The sequence below is a fragment of the Microplitis mediator genome, chromosome 11 (assembly GCF_029852145.1).
Source record: "Microplitis mediator isolate UGA2020A chromosome 11, iyMicMedi2.1, whole genome shotgun sequence".
Classification (NCBI taxonomy): Eukaryota; Metazoa; Arthropoda; class Insecta; order Hymenoptera; family Braconidae; genus Microplitis; species Microplitis mediator.
The window spans coordinates 16,792,338-16,818,150 of record NC_079979.1 but is presented as its reverse complement, the minus strand read 5'-3'; the positions used below and the strand labels follow the sequence as shown (position 1 = coordinate 16,818,150).

The 25,813-nt window shown below is 31.0% G+C and overlaps 5 protein-coding genes across 6 annotated transcripts; 2 read left to right on the top strand and 3 right to left on the bottom strand.

The window, feature by feature from the left end:
* The first annotated feature begins 824 nt into the window (after positions 1-824).
* On the top strand, positions 825-7,429 carry LOC130677510 (leucine--tRNA ligase, cytoplasmic). The gene is made up of 4 exons (XM_057484283.1): positions 825-982; positions 1,169-1,378; positions 2,487-5,598; positions 7,182-7,429. Exons 1-4 carry the CDS (start codon positions 980-982, stop codon positions 7,385-7,387), a joined length of 3,531 nt encoding a protein of 1,176 aa, XP_057340266.1. The 5' UTR covers positions 825-979; the 3' UTR covers positions 7,388-7,429.
* LOC130677513 (homocysteine S-methyltransferase-like) lies at positions 7,389-8,593 on the bottom strand. Its single transcript, XM_057484286.1, has one exon. The coding sequence runs from the start codon at positions 8,591-8,593 to the stop codon at positions 7,613-7,615; it is 981 nt and encodes a 326-aa protein (XP_057340269.1). The 3' UTR covers positions 7,389-7,612.
* A 73-nt stretch (positions 8,594-8,666) lies between these two features.
* On the bottom strand, positions 8,667-11,007 carry LOC130677512 (homocysteine S-methyltransferase-like). Its single transcript, XM_057484285.1, has 2 exons — positions 9,836-11,007; positions 8,667-8,805 (listed from the first exon to the last, which is right to left on the bottom strand). The coding sequence occupies exon 1, from the start codon at positions 10,838-10,840 to the stop codon at positions 9,845-9,847; it is 996 nt and encodes a 331-aa protein (XP_057340268.1). The 5' UTR covers positions 10,841-11,007; the 3' UTR covers positions 8,667-8,805; positions 9,836-9,844.
* Positions 11,008-11,511: 504 nt separating this feature from the next.
* Positions 11,512-22,728, bottom strand: LOC130677507 (phosphatidylinositol 4-phosphate 3-kinase C2 domain-containing subunit beta). Of its 2 annotated transcripts, XM_057484274.1 has the most exons (11): positions 22,486-22,728; positions 21,887-22,146; positions 21,358-21,799; positions 21,246-21,290; positions 18,054-20,606; positions 17,149-17,981; positions 16,126-16,282; positions 15,439-15,674; positions 15,148-15,348; positions 14,075-14,271; positions 11,512-12,474 (listed from the first exon to the last, which is right to left on the bottom strand). In XM_057484274.1, the coding sequence occupies exons 2-11, from the start codon at positions 22,144-22,146 to the stop codon at positions 12,053-12,055; spliced, it is 5,346 nt and encodes a 1,781-aa protein (XP_057340257.1). In that variant the 5' UTR covers positions 22,486-22,728; the 3' UTR covers positions 11,512-12,052. The 2 variants fall into 2 exon arrangements, with proteins under 2 accessions (XP_057340257.1, XP_057340258.1); XM_057484275.1 differs by lacking the exon at positions 21,246-21,290 and having other exon boundaries at positions 11,513-12,474.
* Positions 22,729-23,832: 1,104 nt separating this feature from the next.
* LOC130677515 (zinc finger matrin-type protein 2-like) lies at positions 23,833-25,726 on the top strand. Its single transcript, XM_057484288.1, has 5 exons — positions 23,833-24,138; positions 24,724-24,947; positions 25,012-25,085; positions 25,169-25,314; positions 25,384-25,726. Exons 1-5 carry the CDS (start codon positions 24,133-24,135, stop codon positions 25,531-25,533), a joined length of 600 nt encoding a protein of 199 aa, XP_057340271.1. The 5' UTR covers positions 23,833-24,132; the 3' UTR covers positions 25,534-25,726.
* The last annotated feature ends 87 nt before the right edge of the window (positions 25,727-25,813 follow it).

Here is a 25,813-nt window from a genome sequence, read left to right as displayed (position 1 = left end):
TGATAGTTGAGGTGGTATTCGACGCGGCTTATAAAGTTTTAGAGCTGATTAGATTTTGGGATCAATCCATCGAGCAAATTAAAAGTTATCCAAATAAAACATTTTTGAAAAAATTTTATTTTTGAAATATCTCCGAACGCACCCTACCGATAATGCTCAAATTTTTACGGCTTCAAGATATTAACAAGCCGCGTCGAATGACACCTCAAAGATCAAAATCGGTTCATCCGTTCAAGAGTTATGAATATTTACATACATACGTACGTACGTACGTACGTACGTACACACATACATACACTCGGACGTCATCGTGAAATTAGTCAGGATAGCTTCCTAGAACCTCAAAACGTCAAAATCTGATAGAAATTCGATTTTTGCAAATCGGACCGAAACCAATAACTTTCCGAATTTTTGAAAATTTTCAATTTTCTTAGCGGGAAGTTAAAAAAAACTAAAAATATGCACATGCAGAAAATTAAAAAAACTATAAGTGCAATTTAAAAAATTTTTTTTTCTTTTCATAATTTATCGCTTCGAATGGTTCCAAAAATTATTAGACGTCGGTTAACTTCAGTATCATAAATAATTAATTGATTTCGTAGAAACGAAAGTTTATTTTAAATATTATGATACAATTATTTAAAAAGCTGGACTATTTAATGAATATTTATTGATATTTAAATAAAGTTATTAAATTGTCACCAGCAAGTAGTTTATGTTAAACAAAATGATGCAATTTTTTCAGTAACTCTGTCATCTAGTATCCTACCTCTACATTTTTTAAAAGTCGCGCATAAAAATGGTGTCGTTTTCTACACTGTCAGCGAGGTATTATTTCATCATACATCCTCAGAATTGTCTGTATGAAGTCATACTATGACTGTGTATTGATATATAAAATAAGCCGGATGCTCACGTTCACGTGTATATTTATTAAAATATAAATTTCGGTATATAATTGATAATACAAATAAGAGCGATGGTATGTATTGATAAAAATGACTAACCAGTGCTGATAATTTATTTATTTGATACAAAATATCAAAGTTAAATATATATAATTTAAATAAATGTTTCCTAACCTACTTAAATATTTAGCAGCTGTTATAAACTCCGTTATTTACTATATATAAATATTTAAATTACTTTTTATTTAAATAAATTTTAGGCGAATGAAAGGAAGGGTACTTTCAAAGTTGAGTATCTTCAAAAAATAGAAAAAGATGTCCAAGCTAAGTGGGAAGCTTGCAAAGCATACGAAGAAGATGCTCCAAAAAAACAAAAATCTAAAGATGAAAAATTCCTTGCTACTTTTCCATTTCCGTATATGAACGGACGACTGCATTTGGGTCACACGTTTTCTCTATCGAAATGTGAGGTAATTATCCCATAAATTAAAACTTTATTTCTTGAGAGTGTGTAGCTGACAATTGGCAATTTTTTAAATTTTTTATTAATATATAAAATGTACCCAAGTAGAGCAGAGACAACTTTAAGATGTCATAAAGATGTCATTGAAAAGGATAAGACAAATTTTATTTTGTCTCTGGTAAAGTTTTATTTTGTAAAAAAATAAGACGTACAGATTGTGGTTTTAGGAGTCATAGGAAATTTGTCTTCTTTTTCCTGTCCCAAAAAAGTCATTTTAACTGAAAAGTCAATTAGCTGACATTTGACATTTATTTGTAATTTCATTTTGCCGCCGATTTGTCAAGTTTTTTAGGCAAGTAATTTTTCAGTGACATAAAGTTTTGTTGTCATCATTTTGATGCCTTGTCGATAGACCAAAAAATTGACTTCCCTGAGAACTCTCTAGATGATCAAAATTTTAACTAAAAAATGAAAAAGAAACATTTGACATCTCGATAACGTCTAGTACAGCTTTAATTTTACGTCAAATTTATATACTATTACACGTATAAGAGAGCGAAAAAGTTTAAGTGAAGTTTTTAATATTTCCTGTACGTCATCGAGATGTCAACAGTTTCATTTAAATTTCTGAGCTGAAACTCTTGTTTCCTGGCAAGTAGCACAGAGACAACTTTAAGATGTCATAAAAATGTCCTTTAAAAGAACAAGACAAATTTTATTTTGTTTCAAAGCCAAGTTTTTTTTTGCTGCCTTAAAAAAATCATCTCTATTTAAAATTTATTTGTAATTTACTTTTTGCCGCCACTTGTGTCAAGTCTTTTAAGCAGATATTTTTTTATGTCAAATTTCTGATTATTTTATCAACATTTTGATGCCTCGAGACGTCAAAAAACAGCCTCAAAATTACTATCTTATAGATGTCATAAAGTCAAGTGTTACTTGGGCGTATTTAAATATTTGAAAAATCAGTACGCGCTTTTTTTCAAATTTCATTATTTTAATTAATTAATTTATTAAAAATTTACAAATTGTCTCATGTCCGCTACATCTACACTCATTATTTCTTGTTAAATAATTAAAATTTATTTACCAAATAATTTTTATTGTAATTAAAGTTTGCTGTGAGGTACAACCGACTGCTAGGCAAAAAAGTACTTTTCCCTTTTGGTTTCCATTGCACTGGTATGCCAATTAAAGCGTGCGCTGATAAATTAATGAGAGAAATAGAATTGTTTGGATATCCACCAAAGTTTCCTCAGCAACAAGAAGAATCGGTGATTGAAGATGCCACCGATGCTATTGTCAAAGACAAGAGTAAAGGAAAGAAAAGTAAAGCCGTTGCTAAAACAAGTGATGCTAAATATCAATGGCAAATAATGCGCAGTCTTGGTATTGAAGATGAAGAAATTAAGAAATTTGCCGACGCATCATATTGGCTGGAGTATTTTCCACCACTTGCTGTCAATGATTTAAAATCAATTGGTCTACATGTTGATTGGCGTCGTGCTTTTATTACCACCGACGTAAATCCTTTCTTTGATTCATTTATCAGGTGGCAGTTTCAGCATTTGAAAGCACGAAATAAAGTAAAATATGGAAAAAGATATACAATTTTTTCTCCTAAAGACAATCAACCCTGCATGGATCACGATCGTTCATCAGGAGAAGGTGTTGGTCCTCAAGAATATACTTTAGTAAAAATGAAATTACTTGAACCTTACCCAGAAAAACTTAAATCTGTTAAAAACAAACCGGTTTTCTTGGTTGCTGCGACTCTAAGACCTGAAACGATGTACGGACAAACAAATTGTTGGATTCATCCCGACATTCGTTACATTGCTTACACTCTAGCCAATGGCGAAGTCTTTATTTCAACTGAAAGATCCGCTAGGAATATGTCCTATCAAGGATTCATGAAAGTCGAGGGTAAAATTCAAATTGTTGCTGAATTTGTTGGTCAAGATCTCATGGGATTAGGACTGAGTGCTCCATTAACGAGCCACAAAGTTATTTATACTCTTCCTATGCTGACAATTAAAGAAGACAAAGGTACCGGTGTCGTCACATCAGTTCCCAGTGACTCTCCAGATGATTACGCGGCTCTAGTAGACTTGAAGAAAAAACCAGCCTTCAGAGAAAAATATTCAATCAAAGACGAGATGGTGTTGCCTTACAACCCAATTTCAATTCTGGAAATCCCGGAGTTTGGTGGTCTCGCCGCAGTAACTCTTTATGACCAATTGAAGATCCAGTCGCAGAATGATAAAGACAAACTTCAGCAGGCCAAAGAAATGGTTTATTTGAAAGGATTTTACGAGGGTGTGTTACTGGTAGGTGAGCACAAAGGTAAAAAAATTCAAGATGTTAAGAAACTCATTCAGAAAGAAATGATCGATGATAAAACTGCTGTTATTTATTATGAGCCTGAGAAGACCATAATCTCCAGGTCTAATGACGAGTGTGTTGTTGCTCTCTGCAATCAGTGGTACCTGGATTACGGTGAAGAATCTTGGAAGAAAGAGGCCTTGAAAGCATTAGACAACATGGAAACTTTCCACGATGAAGTAAGGAAGAATTTCTTGGCATGTCTTGATTGGTTACACGAGCACGCTTGTTCGAGAACGTACGGTCTTGGTACTAAATTACCCTGGGATGAAAGTTGGCTGATTGAATCACTATCCGACTCTACAATTTACACCGCGTTTTACACAGTCGCTCATTTAATTCAGGGGGGAACTTTCAAAGGCGACAAGCCCAATGTATTGGGAATAAAACCAGAGCAAATGACACCGGAAGTTTGGGATTACATATTTTTTAAAAATACAAAGTTCCCGAAGACGTCAATTAAAAAAGATGCACTTGAGACAATGCGCCGTGAGTTCCAGTACTGGTACCCAGTGGACTTGAGAGTTTCTGGAAAAGATTTAATTCAAAACCACCTTACGTTTTATATTTACAATCACGTTGCAATATGGTCAGACTATCCGGAAAATTGGCCGCGGGGTATTCGTGCCAACGGTCATTTGATGTTGAACTCAGCCAAGATGTCCAAGTCCGATGGTAATTTCCTTACTCTTACAGAGGCAGTAAGTAAATTTTCAGCTGACGGTATGCGTCTGTGTCTCGCTGACGCTGGTGACTCCGTTGAAGATGCAAATTTTGTTGAGTCAATGGCAGACGCTGGTATTTTACGGCTTTACACATTCATCGAATGGGTGCGTGAAGTTTTGGCGACTGAAAATACTTTTAGGAAAGGAAACCCGACAACTTTTAATGACAGAGTATTTCAAAGTGAAATGAATTTGAAAATAAAGGAAACTAATGAAAATTATTCTAAAATGCTGTACAAAGAAGCGCTGAGAACTGGTTTCTTTGAGTTGCAAACAGCCAGAGATAAATATCTACAGCTGAGTGCACTGGATGGGGTAAATTGGAACTTGATAATGCAGTACATTGACCTACAGACTATTTTACTGTCACCAATTTGTCCTCATGTTGCTGAACATGTCAGAAGTATTCTTGGCAAAGAAAGTATTTTGAAAGCGCGTTGGCCAGAGGTTGGACCCATTGATACTATTCTCATAAAATCATCTCAGTATCTTATGGATGCCGCTCACTCATTCAGGATCTTACTGAAGAATTATTGCACGGTTAAAAAAATTGGTAAAGGTAAAAGTGATTCAACTCCGATTGAAAAACCCAATCGTGGTATAATATGGGTCGCTAAGACATTCCCGCCTTGGCAGAGTATCGTTCTGACGACAATGAAAGAACTATATAACAAAAATAATAATTCTTTACCAGACAATAAAGTTATTTCTTTAGAACTGAGTAAGAAAAATGAATTGAAAAAATATATGAAACGTGTGATGCCGTTTGTTCAAGTAGCTAAAGAAAAAATGCAAGCTGTTGGTATCGCTGCGCTCAACTTGACACTGGAGTTTGATGAAACTACTGTTCTTAATGGTAGTAAGAATTACTTGACAAGTACTCTTGACCTAGAGGACATTGAGATTCGTTATACTGATGATGCACCTGAGAAAACTAAGGAAGAATGTTGCCCTGGTTATCCATACATTAATTTTTTTGCAACACCAGGAGTCGTTGTCAAGGTTTTAAATCCGCAAAAGTGCAGCGGTCTTTTCTCTACGACAATTAAAATTACTGATGGTTGTACTGCTGCTGATGTTGCATCAAAAATTTCTAAGGAACATAAACGTATAAAAGGTTAATTTTAATATTAATTATTGAGGCCATTCTCAGAGTTTCCCCCACTTTTTAAAAATTTTCAATGACGTAACTGTCATAAGTTAATTAAAAAAAATTTAAGTATTGATAGAAAAAAGGACAGTGTCGCTGAGATATAGAATTTAAAAAAAATTACTTACAATTGTCATCAATTAGGAGTTTATCGAAATTTGTCGAATAAATTCATCTACAAAATTTGAAAATTCAAATTATAAAATTGACATTGACATGAAGATTTTACTAGAACAGGGATGGGCAAAATAGGATTTAATAAATACTGAGTACTTAAGTAAAATTTGACTTGAAACCCAAATTAATTATTGGTACGTGTCTAAAAAATACTTATCCTTAGAAACAGAAAAAGTACTAAATAGTTTGTAACTTAGTATTTTTGATGATTTATCAATACTAAATACATTGTACTTGGTACTTGAAAGTTGTAGTAAGTACTAAAGACTATTGTACTTTTTACTTAAATTTTATATAAGTACTAAGCATAATTGTAATTAGAACTTATAATTGCCACAGTATTTATTAAAAAAAAAATTTTTACTTATTCTATCACTACCAGAACTTTACATACGACGATTGAGACTTGAAATTATAATTTTTAAATATACTATTGCACTCCTAAGATTTTAATAGTCAAATTTATTCATTAGATGATATTAATATATTATTGTCAAATTTATACTGTTTAGTTCAAATAAGTGCACGCGTACAGTTTATGTTTCAGCTTCAAGCAGTAATCTAATCAATCATTTTTATATACCTGTGCAAAAATGATTATATGAAATTTTATAACATCATTTCTTTACGGGTTCTTAGAAAAAAAAAAAAACTTTTTTCTATTGAGATAAAATTTTAAATAAAAAGTTCTTTTAGAGTTAAAAAGTTGAATCGTTTCGATTTATTATTGGCTTAACTTTTATAGTCAATCTAAAAAATACTCTCGGAGTTTTTAATTATTTTTTGTTAGAAATACCAATGATCTAGCACTTAAATGCAACTTATAATCTCAGTACAAATGTACTTAGTACTTGAACCGTTCTATGAGTACAAAAGTATTCTTATTTAGTTGAATAATCAAATACTAAATACTATTGTATTTAGTACTCGGAAAAATTAAAAGTATCAAGTATAAAAGTATTTGTAATTAGATAACAAATAAAATACTAAGTACTTCGGTATATCGTATTTAGTACTTGTTCGAAATGCTAATTACTTACATATTTTTACTCTACAAAAAAAAAAATTATTATATATCAAAGTATTTATTACTTAATTAGTACTTAAAATACAAATGTACTTAAGTATGCCCATCACTGTACTAGAACTTATTTACAAATTTTGTTCTTCTCCTAATTGATAAAAACTGTAAGTAATTTTTTTTAAAATCTTCGTTTAATCTTCAATAAATACTTACATTTTTTTTTAATTAACTGATAAAATTTTGACACTTACGACAGACGAGTCATTGAAAATTTAAAAAAAGTGGAGCCACTGTGATTGCCCTTGCAATTATATACTTAATTATTATATATAATTTAAAATATTTTCAGATGCATCATCGGTGGTTCTTTATCGGTATGAAGACCCGGTTCTTGGACCCAGAACAGTCCCAACTGTGGACAACATTTTAAATGGAAAAGTTCTGATACCTTCTGACGGAGTATTTAACGTCAATCTTGAAACTAAAGTAATTAAAGTCAAAGCAGGAAAAGACAGTCATCCTATAGGAGATGAAATTTTGTATTTAATCAAATAGATTAATTATTAAATGAAATATTTAATAAAAAAACTTAACATAGTTATACTTTTATTATTTATTTTAACTATAAAATTGTTAAACGATGGAAAATTTATAATTTACGCAGTAAAAAAATTACAATCATTATAATAAATTTAATATTCAGTGATAACAGAGGTCAAGTTGTATTTTAATGGCCATAAACTTTTGTTATAATAAACGATAAACCAACTCTTTATAAAATCAAACAGTTGTCTCTCTCTCCTGCGATTTCCATGAGTCAACTTCGGCGCGAATTTTCGCGATATCAACAGCAGACATTCTGCAGCAGCCGCCGATATACTGAACCCCCAATTCCAGCCACTCATGAGTATATTTCTTAACATCACAAATTTTTCCATCTTCTTTTGTCCAGCCTTTACCAGGAACAAATACTTCACCACTGTTAGGATAAGCAATTAAAGGCACTGAATTTCCTCCATTATTTTTATTTATCTTCGACAAATATGACGTGACATTGTGAGGTGACAGACAATTTACACCAACAGCAACCAGCTGATCTTTGAGGGAATTATTGTAGCAACGCAATGCTACTTCTTGATAATCACTTCCATCAACAATCGTAGCCCCGTCAGTCGAGCAGGAAAATGACAGCCAGGCTTTGGTATCAGGAAATTCTTTGAGTAATTCAACAAGAGCTTCAGCTTCTTCGTGACAAGGAATTGTCTCGATTGCCAGCAAGTCAACTCCAGCTTTTATCAGAGCCTCCATTTTAGGTCTGTGCCAATCTTTTAGAAATTCACGTGACACTCGTTTGCCATACGAACCAGTATATTCTGAAGTGTCATGGAGCGCAGCTCCATAGGGCCCACAAGACCCAGCGATCATCGGGTTGACATTGACAGCATCCTCATTATTTATTATTTCCTCTTTGTATATTTTGACAGCTTGCTTCGCCAGATCAACAGCTTTCACAATAATGTCGAGACTATCAGCTTCTGTTACCCCAAGATATTTACAAAATCCATCAACTGATGCCTGGTAGGTATTGGTCTCTATAATGTCACTTCCTGCTCGTAGAAAATCCAGATGCGCATCACGAACAGCATCGGGATTTGTCACCAGAAAACGTGCTGTCCACAAAGGATCTCCATCAGGACTTTTATTCACGTGTTTTGATATTTGAGATGAAAAACTACCATCCAATACCGTGACTTTTGTCATTTTTTTAATTTTTCATTCAACTTTTTTATTAATTCAAATTATTGTTATCAAGTTTTTAATTATTTTTGCATTTAATTAGTAGTTTGTAATTATTCGATGTAATGCACTTGTACTAGGGCAAGTTTGACAATGGACACAACTACGTAATATTTTATTTTACTATCGCGAATAAAAAAAAAATGAAAAACAAACTGCAGTTCCAACGCTACCTACTGGAAGATATTTAAATTATTTAAATAAAATGAAATTTATAAATTAAAATAATTAATTTGTAAGCAAATTTGAATAATTATTTTAATGATACTGGAGTTTGCTGACGTGTAATTTTTGAATTTTTTTAAAATTATAAATTGAAAAAAAAGTAAACATGCGCATGTAGAAAATTTATGATACTGAAGTTAGCTGACATCTAATAATTTTTGAATTTTTTTTAAAAGGATAAATTATCAAAAAAAATATTTTTAAAAATTGCACCTGTAGTTTTTTTCATTTTCTACTTTAATTTTTTTCTTTAATTGATTTGTTGAAGAAAAAACTGAAAATTATTAACTGTCTGTCAACCTCAGGATGATGAAAATTTATGAGTGCAAATGAAGCAGACATACGACAATTTTTTTATTCCATTTAAAAAATTAAATAATTGAAACTATAAAATTAAACAAAATGCATGTACAGAATTTTGAACTTTCTAAACATGCATTTTTTTATTTTTATTTTATTATTTCAAAGTTTTAAAAATTTTCAGATTTCCATTAACTTTACTATCATTGAAAATTTAAATGAGTGAATGTAGCAGACATCAGAAAAATTTAAAATTATTAATAAATAGACTAAATAATTAATGAAATTAAATTTTTTAAAAATTTAAAAATTAATAAGTTTTTTAAACATTTTTTAAAAAATTATTTACTCTGTTTAAAATTTTGAATTTTTCTGATGTCTGCTAGATTCACACTCATAAATTTAAGGGCCAGTTTTTCAAACCGGGTTTAAATTATAATTGCTGGTATATTTATATATTAATAATATATAATACTAGTAATATTAATTTAAATCCAGTTTGCAAAACTGGCCTTCAAATTTAAATTTTTTACGAGCGCATGTTTAGTTTTTTTTATTTTATTTATTTTTTTTTTTTTTTCAAATTTTATTGTTGAAAAAAAAAAACAAAAATTGTAACTTGTCTGCCAATTTCAGTATCATCGATTTTATGAGTAAATAAAAAATATTTAAAATAATTACTTAATATTTTTAAGTATTGAGTTGTTTTTCACTGTCACTTAGAGCAACAAGACTGTGCTTTTTTTTCTGCCATTTCTTAACTTGAATAATTATTTTAGAAATGTCTAGAGCGTAAGTTCTACAGCAGCCACCAACATATCTCACTCCAAGATCCAACCATTCATCAATAAAAGTTTCCAGTGGTGGCTCCGTTCCGATTTTTTTCCATCCATCGGACACAGTATAAATTTCCCCGCTATTCGGATAAACAATCAGTGGAATAAATTTATCATCATTTTGAATACCTTTTATTAACGGAGTGACAGCTGTAGGAGCAAGACAGTTGATACCAACGGCAACTAATTGATTCGAAACAGAATTATTATAACAAGAACTAGCGACACTGCGAAAATCACTACCGTCGACGATTGATTTTCCGTCTGTTTTGCAGGAAAATGACAGCCATGCTTTTATATCAGGAAATTCTCTTATCAGTTCGACTAATGCTTCAGCTTCTATTCGACAGGGAATAGTCTCCAGTGCCAGTAAATCAACACCCGAGTTAATAAGAGTTTGGATACGAGGACGGTGCCATTTTTTTAAAAACTCTTTAGATATATTTGATGCATATTCACCCGTGTACTCAGATCCATTATGAAGAGAAGCTCCGTAGGGTCCACAGGAGCCAGCAATTAATGGTTTTTTATTTGAAACTTCTCTATCTTTTATTTCTTCCAAATAAACTTCTAGCGCTTGCTTCGCCAAATCAACAGCTTTGGTAATCAAATCAAAACTTTCGACTTTAGTGAGTCCAAGATGTTGAACAAATCCGTCGATCGAGGCTTGATAAGTATTAGTGATTATAACGTCAGCACCAGCGCGTAAAAAATCAAGATGAGTTTGAAAAACCGCGGTTGGATTTGTCGCGAGAAATCTCGCTGTCCAAAGTGGATGTCCGTCGACTTTCTCACCCACGTGAACAGAAAGTTGAGTAGAAAATCCACCGTCTAAAATAACTACTGACATTTTGTTGCAACTCCAATTGCGTCGGTGTTTCACTACAAATTAAATGATTACCCCGGTATTTTATTAACCAACTTGATGACTGACCTTAAATAATAATAAGTAAAATTACGTGATTCCAAAGTTCAAAATTTATACCACTGTAAGTTCGCTGCTTTACTGATGTAAATAAAAACTAAAGTTTATCAGAATATTTATAATTTATAACAGCGTTTATCTACACGAGACATTTTTTCATTACGCAGATAATATTTTTATTAAACAATAACATTTAATCGCAGGTTAAAATGTCAAGACAGTAATTAATTATTAAATTTATAATAATTTGTTGTTATATTTTACCAGACTTTTTTTTTAAATTTATAATGATAAGAAAATTTTAAATAAAACGTGATTTATTGTGTTATTATTTATATTTACGAATTTTTATCTCATGCAGTCATTAATCTTTCAATTTAAATTATTTGATAAACTTTCTTCTTTTTTTAAAAATTGTCTGTAAATATTGCAATTATAAATTTTACAATTTATTTTAAATAATAATTATAATTTGCGGTTAAAATTACGATTGTATTAGCAATTTATTATATATTTATATGTATAATTTTTTTTCGTACATTTTTGTAAAAGGAATTTTTTAAAAATTATTATTTATAAAATACTAATAAAAATTTATCAATATTTTTTTTTTTTAAAGTCAAATTTACACATTTAATAATTAGACAGAAAAAAAAATATTAAAACTGATTATATAATATGTACAATTAGTTATCAATAATATAGTTGATATATATGTATAAAGATATCATCTAAATATAAATAATTTTATCACAAATTCATTCGACGAAGCCAATTCTATCGGAAATTTTTATAAATCTTTATCAACATGATTATTTTTTATTCGCTTAGTGATTAGAAGTGCACGATATTTTATTAATTAATATTTAAATTAAGTTAAAAAAAAAACGTTAATGTAAAAATATATTAAAAACTATTTAAAGTGTAAAAAGAGTTCAGTTTAGGTCCTCCTTTGGTTCATAAATATATCCTGGCAAAAGAATTATTTATCAAAAGTTGATATAAAACTCGTAATAAAAATTCTTAGAATCATTTATAAGAAATCACTGGACCAACCGCAATTTTTTAGTGTCAATTTTGATAATTTTAAAATATTGTGCGTTAAAAAAAAAAAAAAAAAAAAATGTATCAAAATAATTATCGAATACTACCGAGAGGAAACCATTCAATAGTTTCATTATTTAAATCAAAATGACCAAGTGGTAAACGAATACCACCGAGAAATTCATTTTCTTGTAGAGTATCATGGTTCCAAATAGTCGCTTCTAACGTACGTTCTTTAATAACTTCTAGCGGCATTCTGTATTCTAACATTTCCATAAATGATGGATGACAATTTTTTTTGACAACTTTTGTTTTACGTTTGGTTGCTTTAGTAGGGTCTGGTTTCAAATATACTTTTACATAAGTATTTGGCTCTTGAGCATTTGCAACCTTTGGCAAACCTCGAGCATGATGAATCATAACTGATAATGTACCACGACTGTAATGCAACGATAGTTTTATTTGTCCACATTGGATGTTATCTCTGACTCTTTTCTCAGCCCACCAATTACCGACTGAAAAATATAATAAAATACATTATTAATAGCGAGAAATTATTTAATATAAGGCGATTTTATACGAGGGTGAAAACGAGGGCTGACATTACCCGGTCTTAAGGAGGGGGTAGGGTTTTAAACGCGAAAAACAAGCAGATTTTTGTGATTTTTTTTCGGCGAGATGAGTAATATAATTTCATCAAACTTAATCACATATTATTGTACAACTTTTAAAGAATATCAGAAGAAATTTTCAACGAAAAATATTGATTAATAACCCGGTGACGTTGAATCTCCGGAGGCGCCTCGAAAAAAAGTCATTTTGCGGGGAACATCATAACTCGTTACCGGATCATCGGAAAAAAAAACTGATATGCATTTTAAAGTTGATGTATTTCTCGAGGAAACCACGAATTTTTTTTTTTTTTTTTTTCGATTTTTTGCAGCGCTTGGAAGTGAAAAGCGCGATTTTAGCTAAAAAAATCGCGGTTAATTTGTTATTGAAAAATAGAAAAAAATGAAAAACAAAAAAAAACTCTTCGTGGTTACCTGTTGATTTATGTGAAGAAGTAATGTTCAAATTTTCAAAAGGATCGGTTCAGTACATTTTGAGTTATGATGTTCATGGACGTTAAAAATAACGTTCTCGGGAAAATCCATTTAAAGTTTTTTATTCGTGAAAATTTGAAATAAACTATCAATAAATGAATATGAATTTTTATACTTATATTGAGTCATCAGTTTATATCCTTTAAAAGACACACAGCCGGAGAAAGGGATTCGGAAGAACAAAGAAAATTGCAGCTGATTTCTACTAGGGGTATGTAGGGGCAGGTCGAGCAGGTATGAAAATCAGCTATCACGGCCGGTCATTTGAAACGCTGTAACTCCGTTAGTTTTACTCGGATTGATTTAAAATTTGTACACAATATTCTCGACATATTGTTTATTCAGAAAAAAAATAAAAAAAAAAAAAAAATTTTAAAACCCTACCCTCCCCTGAAAAATTTTTATCGAATTTCTAACTGATAGCGCGGCAAAAAAATAATTTTGTATTTTAAATATGATAAATTTCAATAATTTACTAAGGAAAAAATGGATTTTTATTAATTTAATGATTTTTTCAATTGATATTATTGTTCTAATTTTTAAAATACAACTTCCGTTTGATTGGTTATTGGAATGACAAATATTTTTCACGATCTGCACCTGAAAATTTAAATTTTTGCTTCTGTGGGAATGGCGCTAATTTATATCATTTGCTTTCCATAGAAGGAAAAAATGACTTTCTTTCCTCTAAACAGAACAGGAATACAAACTTTCAAGTGCAGATCTGGTAAAAAATCGTAAACACACCACGGAGGAAAATAGAAAAGGACACCAATTGGACTTTCCTCTTTCCTTCTCTTGGTGTAATTTACTATAGAGGTTTATAATAAACAAATCCAGAGGTGAAACGAAGAAACTGAGTTTCTTCCCTAGGGAAGAAAACTCATAAATTTCTCCCTTAATCGCATGGGTCTAAAATTTGCTGGCAAAACAGGGATCGACTGCAGTTTCAATGCAAGTGAAAATCCATATTTATTTAATTAATAAATTAATATTTATATTTTTTTACCTTTTACTTTACGAAGATGAATATCAGCATTCTGTTGGTCTCGTAGTAATGGATGAAAAAATGTATAAACAAGGTCACTTTGTGATATTTCAGGTGCCATTTTAAATAGACTGAGTAAAAATTTTTCAATGTCTGCCCGACGTTTGTCTGCAACCTGTTTTATGTTTGATCGGCCCACGCTCATACCACTCGGTAAACTAAAAAAATAAATAATCAAAGCTTAAGTAAAACAAATATTTTTTTTCTAATATTATGTCAGTGATACTTAAATTACATAACATTAAAAGATTATTATTTAATGCATCAATAAAATTATATAGTTCAGATCTTTATGATTCCACGTGTGCTAAATTTTTTTTTTTTTTTTTATATAAAAATAATCTCACAGAACTTTAAAGTAAATTAGATAGTGCGCTATAAACTGATAATTTACGATGAATCACCTATAATTAACGTATATTTGAGATAAGACTAAAGATAGACGGTAACTAGAACGTATAAAACTCAATAAAATTGCTCTGAGAAAATAATTAGTCAGTTTTATATATTTACAAGTAAAAAATAAAAATAAAAATAAACATGGGGTTGAAGTGGTTTAGAGCGAGAATAAAAATGGATAAAAAAAATGTTATTAAGACGGAAAATGTTGGATACTACAGACAGTTTTCTCAGTTTGATTGTGAATCTGATAATAAACCGAGTCCATCGGAATCAATAAGTTTTAAAAAACAAAAAGTTATTCCCGTCTCTCCTCCAGTTGTACCGAATTTATTGCCACCACAAAATCCTATGGCAGCGTTGACAAAAAATAGTGATGATAAGAATACTAAAAATGGTACAGAGCAACAAGATAAAGACTTTGATGACTACAATAGAATTCATTATTTGCAAAATACAGCGGATGTAAATAATTCCCGAGAAACGGGAAATAAAATAAATAAATTAAAAAGTAAAAAGATAAAGGATCGAGCTCCGATACCACAAGCAGTATCGAGTGATGAAAATAAAAATGATGTAAAATTACAAAGAGATTATAAAGAAAGCGAAACTGAAATATAAAATAAATAATTTACCTGGCGACTTTGGCAAGAGGAAAGTGAATGCATAATTTTTGATAAAATTCACAAAATTCTTTGTATGAGCGGAATAAATAAGTTGGATCTGGTTGACCTTTTCTTTGTATTCTTAAAATATACATGTAATATTTTTCTGGATCATAGCGTTTTTGGTAGCCGTGAACTTGGACACTTGTTAGTTGTCCTTCTTGCTGCATTCTGTGTAAAAAAAATAAAAATATAATAAATTTAGTGATAGTGATAGTGATAAAAAAAACACATTATAAATTTTTGATGGTAAGGACTTACGTGTAGGTACGTGGAATGAATGATAAAAGTTCACCGTCATTGTGATCACCAGTAAACCTCAATTGCGCCAAATTGTGGAGGAAAAAATTAAATTGAGTGAACCAATTTTTCAGAGAGCTTTCAATCATCCGTGCGAATGTTGCAGCAGCCTCAGGATTTGTTTGTCCTGGTAGAAGAGCTTTTTGTACATAACTCACAGCATCCATCGTAACTCCAGGAATACCAGAAGACGTCATCTGTGGATTTGTGTATTCATTCATTTTAAATTTATTTAACGTCTCTTTTATTTCAATATCACTTAATTTTCGGTCAATTGTTTTTTTATTTCGCGATATCTCTTGTAATTTTTCTTGTAATAAATTTTCCATTTTTTTTAATTCAAAAATTTTTTTACTATTATTTAAAAACTTGTTTTGGTTGCAACTAAACAACTGGCGTAATAATAACTGAGATATTATGGTCGAGTTTCGGACGAGAGACTAATTAACATAATATACTAAAGTTACTGACGCGATAATAAAGCACCTTCTGATAACACAACAGGATGAGCTCTTCCGTTCTGGTGTTTTTATGTGTTTTCATAATACTTTAGTAGTTAATAAATACTCAGACTAACACAAAGTTATCAATAATATTTTTTAAAACCCAATTAATTGTTAAATAAAATAATATAAGTTAATTATTTACCAAACCAAATAAATGAAGAATAAGATTTCCATGTTTCCGTACGATATTGAAAGCTTGACAGCATAAATCAACGAAGTTATGAAATTTTGCCGAAGGTTTATCGCCTCCGTTGATCACATACGCCATATCTGAAGTCAGCACGAATGGAGTTCGATCCCTATAGAATAAAAATTAAAAAAAAAATCATTAATTTTTTTTTTCTTTGGTTATTTTAAATTCCCAAGTAGCACAGAGACAACTTTAAGATGTCATGAGACAAGACAATTTTTATTTTGTCTCCAACCCATTTTTTTTTTCAAATAAGACGTACAGATGATGGTCCTAGAAGTCATAGAAAATTTCTGTTCTTTTTCCTGTCTTAGAAAAGTCATCTGAGTTGACAAGTCGTTCAGATGACACTTGATATTTATTTACAATTCAATTTTTTCTGCCGTTTGAGTCAAGTCTTTTGAGCAGATATTTTTTTTCGACAAATTTCTCATTATTTTGTCAACATTTGTGTGCCTTGATAAGTCAAAAAACTATTATCTTATAGATCCTAAGTAGCATACGGCTGTGACATCTATAAGATAGGAGTTTTTCGATCTATTAGGCGCAAAAATGTTGACAAATCAAGAAGAAATTTATGTCACCGAAAAAATATTTGCTTAAAAGATTTATTTGACCATTATTTGTAATTCACTTTTTGTCGTCACTTGCGTCAAGTCATTCTCGCAGATATTTTTTCGGTGATATAAATTTCTGATCGCTTTGAAGTTGTCTCTGTGCTACTGGAGATGTTGCAAAGCCAGGGCATGTCCAGAAATTCAGTCTGGAGAAAAAAGATTCAACTTGTACGTTCACAAATATTATCTGGTTGAACCAGAAGAGAATTTAAATGGAGTATCAGGTATTCATTCGTTCCTCTAGTTTTAATGAAGCCACGTGCCTTTCCCGTTACTCACGTTCTATTTAAATATTTATCGATCTCGTGTTTTTCTGAACACGCCCCAAGTAAACTTGGTTTAAAAATAAAAAAATTACCTCTTAAAATTACCAAACATCTGAGCGTCACCTAAAAACTTTCCGAAGTCAATATGAAACAAGTGGCCAGATGTTTTTAGCATAATATTATCATTGTGACGATCACAAATTCCTAGAATGTAAGTAGCAACACTGTAACCCGCACATGAAGCTGTAAAATTTTCAACAGCTCTCTCGTACTCTAATTCAGACGGATTATGTTTTGCGAGCCATTCAGCAATAGGTCTGTCTTTAAATGAACCCGTAAGACCAAATTCAACTTGAATTTTTCTCAATGTTTCGGCATTCGTTACCATTTCAATCATACCGCGTTTATTACCAGTTGGTACGCAAGCAAATGTGACCATTTTTAAATCCAAACCCTCTTTGAGCCATAATTTATCCATTATTCTTACCATCTGGAGAGTAAGCATATCTTGTTGCAAGTCATCTCCAACTTTAAAAATAGCCGGGCTAATGACGTTGTCACAACTGACGAAACTTATTTTCAATGGTAATGTAAACGATGGAAAGTATGAACAAGTTTGAATATTTATACCAAATACTTGTCTACTTGGCGACAATGGTAAGCACGTGCCCTCATCTTCAGCTAACTGACAATTAATATTTTGCAATCCCAATTTTAATGCTTCCATTCGTAATGATTCTTTAGTTGTCTTGATATTCTCAGCGATTTCATTTAAATTTTTAACTAATAATTGTTGAGTTAGAAAACTATTTCTCAAGGCTTCGCCGATTACTGCCAGCAGTGCGCGAAGCATCAATTGTAGTCTTCTTTGGTACCGAGTAAAACTAATACTTTTATCATCTTCTTGCGATGTCTCACCAGAATTCTGTCAAAAATAAATTTATTAGTTTTATAAAACAAAAAAAAAATAATTATTGATAAAATATTCGACTAGTACCTGAGGGCTTTGTCCTGGAAGTGATTGAGTTAAAAGCCAGTAAATATGATGGGCGACGCGTGGTGACAATAAGGCTCGTTCTAGTAAAAATCTGGCGAGAGGAGATGCCTCGTATGTTTCATGTTTTAGTGCTTGAAGTAACTGAGGAAGATAATCGACAAGTTCATCATTACTGAGCTCGCGAATCCAACCGACTGCCATTTCTCGTACTTTGATATCTGGAAAACAAGGCAGAAGTAATTGGAGAGCTTGAACGGGGGGCAGTGGACTCCAAACTCTGAGTGAAGCATGAAGATCTGGAAGACATGCCCAGTCCCAGCTGTGAGCAGCCAGCAAAACTTTTGGCAATGCCTCGGGTATATCATGCAAATAGTGACGTTTTTCCCATAGAATTTCTCGTTCATCGACTGGCGGTCGAGAAAAAGTGTCCTGCTGACAAATATCCAGCAGCAATTCTTTAGTGTTTTGATCCAGTAAATTAATGTCCAGTGATTCTACATCATGATCACGTAATTCGGTAGGAAATAATACTCGTCCTCCGTAATCAGGAAGTTCTAATCCAATGATAGGATTTGTTTCACCGTAAGGATGTATACCAGGTGCTGGTGCAGGACCAAGTCGTTTGTCAGCAGCAGCTGGCCACAGTGACAAGAAAAAATTACCCTGGCTCATAACTCCGTCGTAGTCAAAAAATTGTATTGCGCCCCATCCCAACTCTTCTTTTTGCATTGATCCTTCAGTCGACGAATTGGCTTCGTGTTCAGTTGGCTGTAACGTGCGGCCGTAAATAACGAGTACTAGTCTCGCTTCACGGGGTACTTGACAAACGCTGATACCACGAAATTCTAACCAGGTATTGAAGAGTATTCTTGAGTAAAAATTAACATTAAGAGTCATAGGCTCAGAGAGCACAGGATTACCAACAGGTCGAGTTCCATGGAATATTTGAGCAGCTACAATATAATCGTCGTGTTTCCATGAATTCGGTAGTCGATGCAAAGATCCAACGCGCACTAGTACAGTGTCCAGTACTTCCGATGAGACCAAAGTACTGGTCAGATACTCGCCGCGTAGTTTCAATTGAAAGTCAACGCGAAATGCATGACAGTACGTCTCAACGAGGTCTTGAATAGCGTCGCGTATTTTGTGACAATGAGAACCCAGAACTTCGGGAAACTTTGTCCTGAGTGTTACGACCGAGTAATCGCCGTCTTCGTGAAGAATTTCAGGTTTCTTGCATTCAATGTTTGTTGTATGCATTTGGGGTAAGAATTGACAGCATGCGTTGACGAAATTATCAACAGCTTCCGTTATTTCATAGGTCTCGATGTTACCCATCAACGCACACACAGCTTTGACAGCCTGTACGACACCTCGGGGCTGCAATTGCGGTAAAAGACTAGAGCTATGATTAGGTGATGCAAGTTGAATTGCCGCTGTTTCTACACGTTCCATTTCTTTTTCAACAGTCTCCAATAAAATAATTAAAGTGTCATAAGAAATAGGCTCCAAAGGTTCATTGGGAAGAATATCTTCAAGCTTTAAATCTTGATCTCTATTGTCATCTTGTAGCGATCGTGCTATTGATCTTTTTATCTGCGCTCGTGTTATAATTGCCAATTCAATGTCCTTTTCAAGTTTAATACACTGATGAATGTATTCATATTGCGCTAACGTTGTGTTGGGAGCTAAATATTCAGCTAGACCCCACACTCTCAGACAATATTTTTCAACACTAACGATATTATTATCTTCTAATGAACAAGCAACATTAAGAATAACGTGTTCGACGCTACAACTAACGTTGCAAGTAAAAGTTATGGACGGTACTGAATCAACTGAATTGTCTGATAATTGGGGATGAACGACTAACTTTATACTAGTTCCATCTGGATAAAGATTCTCCATCATAGGACTTATGACATGACCAATATTTGTACTCGGATCGTTAAACGGAAACTCACTTCTTACGGCTTTGATCATACGATGGAATGCTTTTAGATCACAATCCTGTAGCGAACCGCGCGCTTTTACAACTGATATATTTTCGTACAAACGAGTCTGCCGTTTTCGTCGTCGGTCTAGTGAAGTCCGTCGTTTTTCTATTGTATTCCAGGCAGATGAATTTCTTGGAGGCAGTGGAGGTGCCGCTGGTGACACAGTTGGCGACATTGCCGTTTTTTCTACAGCAGCATAAACCGGATCGGAATTAACACTTTCATTTGTGCTGTACATGTAGTCAAAGGGATCGAACGGGTCGTAAAGAGATCCATCAACTTTACTGACAGATTCATCCTTTGATGGTTTCAATTCTTTGTTGGGTTCTTCAGTCTTTATAAGTAAAGGATCAAATGCTTCAAGTACACTCACTCGTACATTTGTCTTGTCTTCTATACTCTCAAATACGCTCAGATCTATCAGATTATTATTTGGTTTTTTTTCAATAACTTTTAATACTTTTAGCTGTCCATCATCTATTGGGAATATTGGCTTTGTTGACCCGCACGCTGGACCACCTACTGGTGGACGATAATTCATAGGCAATGGTGGGATCTATAAAAAAAAATGGATAGTTTTAAAAAATATTTTAAATAAATCCAATGACGTTTAAAAAATTTAAACTAGATATGTGTGAGTTTCATAAAACTGAGCCTAAATAATTATATTCTACAATGAGAATTACTGATAAGTAGGGACAAGATTTTTTCCTTAATTTTGAAATGAATGGTTCTAATATTTGATATTACGGCGAAAATATTGGTTTTATCATAAAAGTTTTCAAACAAAAGTTGTGGGAAATTTAATTTTATAAAAAAAATCTCTCTTATGATTTTTTGATACGACCAATATTTTCACCGTGATTCCAAAATTAAGATTCATAATGAGTGATTCAAATTTGTGTTAATTACGAAAATCTTAATGTTGAAATTACGGCTTTCTTATTAGTTCTAAGAAAAAATTATAAGAGACATTTTTTTTATAAAATTAAATTTTGAACAATTGTTATTTTAAAAATTTTTTTATACGACCAATATTTCCGCCGTAATATCAATAATTTGACAGCATTAATAATTAATTGTTGTTTTTAAATCAAAGTAAAAATCCTGTCTCTAGTGATAAGTTTAAGTGTAAAAAGATAAAAATAAATTGAAGGCTTGTGAGTGGTAATTAAAAGCTTTAGATTTGAGATACCTGAGCGAAGAAATAATTTTTAAAATTAAAAAAATTCCAAGCCAGCTGGAATACAATATTAGTATAATAAAACAATAATAATTAGTAATAAATAATATAAACATAAATTTACCTGAGGTATACCATCACCGACACTCTCTGTCTGGGTTATAACTGGACTTATTCCCGGAGTACCAGGCGTACAAGGCGCCGTAGAAGCCCGGGGTCCTGGCGAAGGTGAGTGATAACGAAAGTCATGAGTTTGATATGCTGCTGCAGAACTGTTGCTCCTGGACACTCTCGTTGTTCTTTTAAGAAGCGAAGGATGAGTATCCCACTTGGGTTCAATTGACGGCTGCGACACTGACGGTACAGTCGATGTCCCACTGCAATATTCGTCTAAACTAGACTCTGATTTAACGGGACTGGTGAAATTAATAAGGTCAGTTGTATTGGATGATGTTGGGCCAACGGTCGTCGTTGAATTGCGACGACAGGGTACTGGTGGCGGTGCTATTATCGGAGAATTTTTTGATTGCGTTCCACCCGGCCTTGGTCGACTTCTTAATTGTAATCTGGTGATTTAAATTATTATCATTTATCAATTATCATATCAAATATATCTATAAGTTATTAGATATTAAAATAATAATAATATTTACTTATCCAACGATGAACCTGAACCTGAACTGTCTACTTCCGAAATATTATTACCGCTATTTGTATAACTACACTGTTGTGTAGTAAATTTATTTTGTAAAAAATTATTAGAGCATTCTAACTGTCTTTGCATTTTAAATTTCTCCAGAGCCAAACTCTCCAAACTGAGAGCTTGTGCTCTTTCCAAGTCTTCCTGAAATTGCTTATCATAATCAACGGCATTCCCCCGTTGGATACTGTCGTTCTTAGCGTGGTTTGACATCTATATAAAAACACAAATAAATAATAATAATAAATATCTTATAAAAAATATCAACCACTTGAAAAAAAAATTAAATAGATAACAATGTACTTGTAGATGCTTTTGTTACAAACTATTTAATAGAATAAACTGAACGATGACGCCACGAATACAATTTTATAATTTTACTAAGCACATTATTATTATCCATTTAAAAAGTTAAGTATTTAAAGATCTTAAATAATATATCTAAGTCACAAACTAATTTAAATGTTAATGGAGTAAACACACGACTGTACATTTTCGAAGCAACGTTTTTTTTTTTAAATTATTTATTAATATAAATTAAAAATCACTCACCCTGGCATTATTGCTACCGTATTAATTCAGTGTTGACTAACATTGCATTATATTATAATATGGACATAAAATTAATGGATCGACTCCGTTATTTCCGAGGCTTCTGAACTAGCGACCGTGTCATCACGGTGACATCCTCAATGGATATGCGTTTTATATGTGTCTGAAACTTTGGAGTAAAAAAATTAAAATACATGTGAACATATATATAAATGTATTAAACACATGTAAGTATATTAATATGTATGGAATAACTACTATAAACTAACCAATTTAATTTAAAACAGCCTGAAGTTGTCTTCAAATACTTGTGGTCTAGATGGCAGCAGTTTCTTCTTGAACTCCATGTGTACCAACGCATGATCCTGAAGTCAGCAGACAATCGAAAATTTTCGGATTTTTTTCTCAACAAATCGATTAAAAAAAATGCACATGCAGAAAATTTTAAAAACTACAGGTGCAATTTTTTCAAATAGTTTTTTTTTATAATTTGTCGTTTAAAAAGAAATCAAAAAATTAACGAGTGTAAGCGCAGCAGACATCAGACAAATTTGAAATTTTTAAACAGAGTAAATGATTTTAAAAATTTGAATATTTTTTACATGCGTAATTTTAAAAAATTGTATTTTATTAATTATTTACTCTATTCATAAATAATTTTAACTTTGTCTGATGTCTGCTACATTCACACTCATCATAAACTTGATAATTTCTTAATTATCGATGTGTTTATCTCGTTTATTTAATGATTTTTTTTTACAAAAGTATTTAAATGAAAATATATGACAATTTTTTTTATAAATTAAATACATGAAGCACCTGTATTTTATTATGAGTGTCAATGTAGCAGACATGAGACAATTTAAGAATTTAAAAAAAATAAACTTATTAATGCAAATAATAAAATTTGAAAAAACGCGCGTACGGATTTAAAAACACATTTTTTAATTTTTATTCTACTTACATTTTATTTATGTATTCAAAAATTGAAAAATTTTCACTTATCAGTACATTGACACTCATATTTTATTTGAAATTCTCTACACTGCATGCGCACAAAAGATGCGTTAGCTCAGCTTCCACTTATGGAGACTGACCATATATTTACATATATATTGGACTACTTTTTTATATATCGATCATGAATTATTATCAATAATCTTTTTAGTTTTTTAAATTTTTAACAGAAGGAACCCAAAATTGTTTTATTTATTTACATAAATTAATTTTCTGAGTTTGAAATTTGAAAAAAAAAAATACAAAGAAACGATATTTTAAATACTCGCGCTTGTTCGAGTATCGATACGTTATAAATTGTAAATATGTCACATTAATATTCTATTTACATATATGTGACTTATAAAATTGTTTTGTTGTTTTGCGTTGATTGTTAGAAATTTTAAAAATCAAATCGGAGTTTAAATTAACTTTCGATCAAACAAAATAAATTTATTTAAAAAATAAAAATAACACTAATTTTTATACCTGCAAAACTTGAGTGTAATAATTTGATTTTAAAAAATAGACAGTGATATCTGACACCTGGTAAAGTAATTTGATTACTTGTCAAATTACTTATATATTTTATCGTGACAATAAATTATTATTAAAATTTCCATTCAATAAATAATTGAAGGAATTAATAAAATGACGGTAATTAAATTTTTTATTTGTTGTAACAGAGTACTTATTTTTCAGGTTATCTTCAAAAATTTTGTGGTCAAGAATTCATAATTTTTGAAAACTAAAAAAATGATGACGCTGAAGTTAGCCGACGTCTAATAATTTTTAGATTTTTTTTGAACGATAATTATAAAAAAAAAAATTATTTCAAAAAATTGCACTTATAGTCTTTTAAATTTTCTACTTGTGCATATTTTTAGTTTTTTTTTTCTTCAAATTTAATTGTTGAAAAAAAGTCCAAAAATTTTTAATTGTCTGCTAACTTTAGGATCGTAAAAAATTTAATGAGTGTGATTGTAGCGGACATCAGACAATTTTAAAATTATAAATAAATAGAGTATATAATTAATAAAATATAATTTTAAAAAAATGCGCATTTAAAAAATTTAAAAATTAATAAGCGCATTTTTTATAAACATTATTTTTAAAATTATTTACTCTATTTATTTATAATTTTAAATTTGTCTGATGTCTGCTACATTTACACTCATAAAAATTTATTATTTATTTAAATTATTTGAATTAATAATGAATTTAATTTTTTTGTTTAAATAGCAAAGACCAGACGATCATCGAAGAAAATGGAATCGAGAAGAGTACGAGAGGATGGCTCTCCAACGTCTACAAGAGGAGATTGCCGAGGAAGAACTGGGTATTCCTAAACAACCAGCAGTAAAACGAGAGTTACTTAAGCAGAGAGATTATAAAGTTGATTTGGAATCAAAGCTTGGCAAAAGTGTTGTCATTAATAAAAATACACCTTCGTCTCAAACTGGCGGGTAAATATTTAATTTTAAATTTTAAAAATTAAATATTCAAATTTATTTTGTAAATTAATTACAGATATTACTGCAATGTTTGCGATTGTGTGGTCAAAGATTCTATTAATTTTTTGGATCATATTAATGGAACCAAACGTAAGTTCTCTTATGTCAATTACTCTCTTAATATTAATTTTATGTTTAATAATTAATGTACTTGAATTTTGAATTTAAAATAGATCAAAGAAATTTGGGAATGTCTATGAAAGTTGAAAGATCGACACTGGAACAAGTGAAGGCACGTTTTAATGTAAACAAAAAGAAATTGGAAGAAAAGAAGAAAGATTATGATCTTGAGCAACGAGTTAAAGAATTAAAAGAAGAGGTATCAATTATTTTATAAATTAATTACTTATAAATTCATTTATTATAATTATTTATTGGATATTTTCAGGAAGAAAAAATAAAAGAGTACAGAAAAGAAAAAAGAAAAGACAAAAAACGTAAAATAGAAGAAGCTAATGAAGAAGAAGCTGGTAGTGGTGGTGATGAAATGGCAGCAATTATGGGATTCTCAGGATTTGGATCAAAGAAAAAAAAATAATTTATTAATTTAATTTAAATTAAAGTTCATGTTTTAAATATTATGACAAATTTATTAATGTTTTACATTTTTTCAAACGTCAATATCACAAAATTTATTGCGGTTTTAATGTAACGCACTTTAAATTTACTCTTATTGACTATTAATTTAAATAATTACGTAGGATTTATTATTTTGTAATGAAAATTATACAAAAAATAATTTACTTAACTCCCAAGTCTACTACCAAGTATTGGATTTGTTTTATAAAAAAAGTATTTAATATTTTTAAAATATTTTA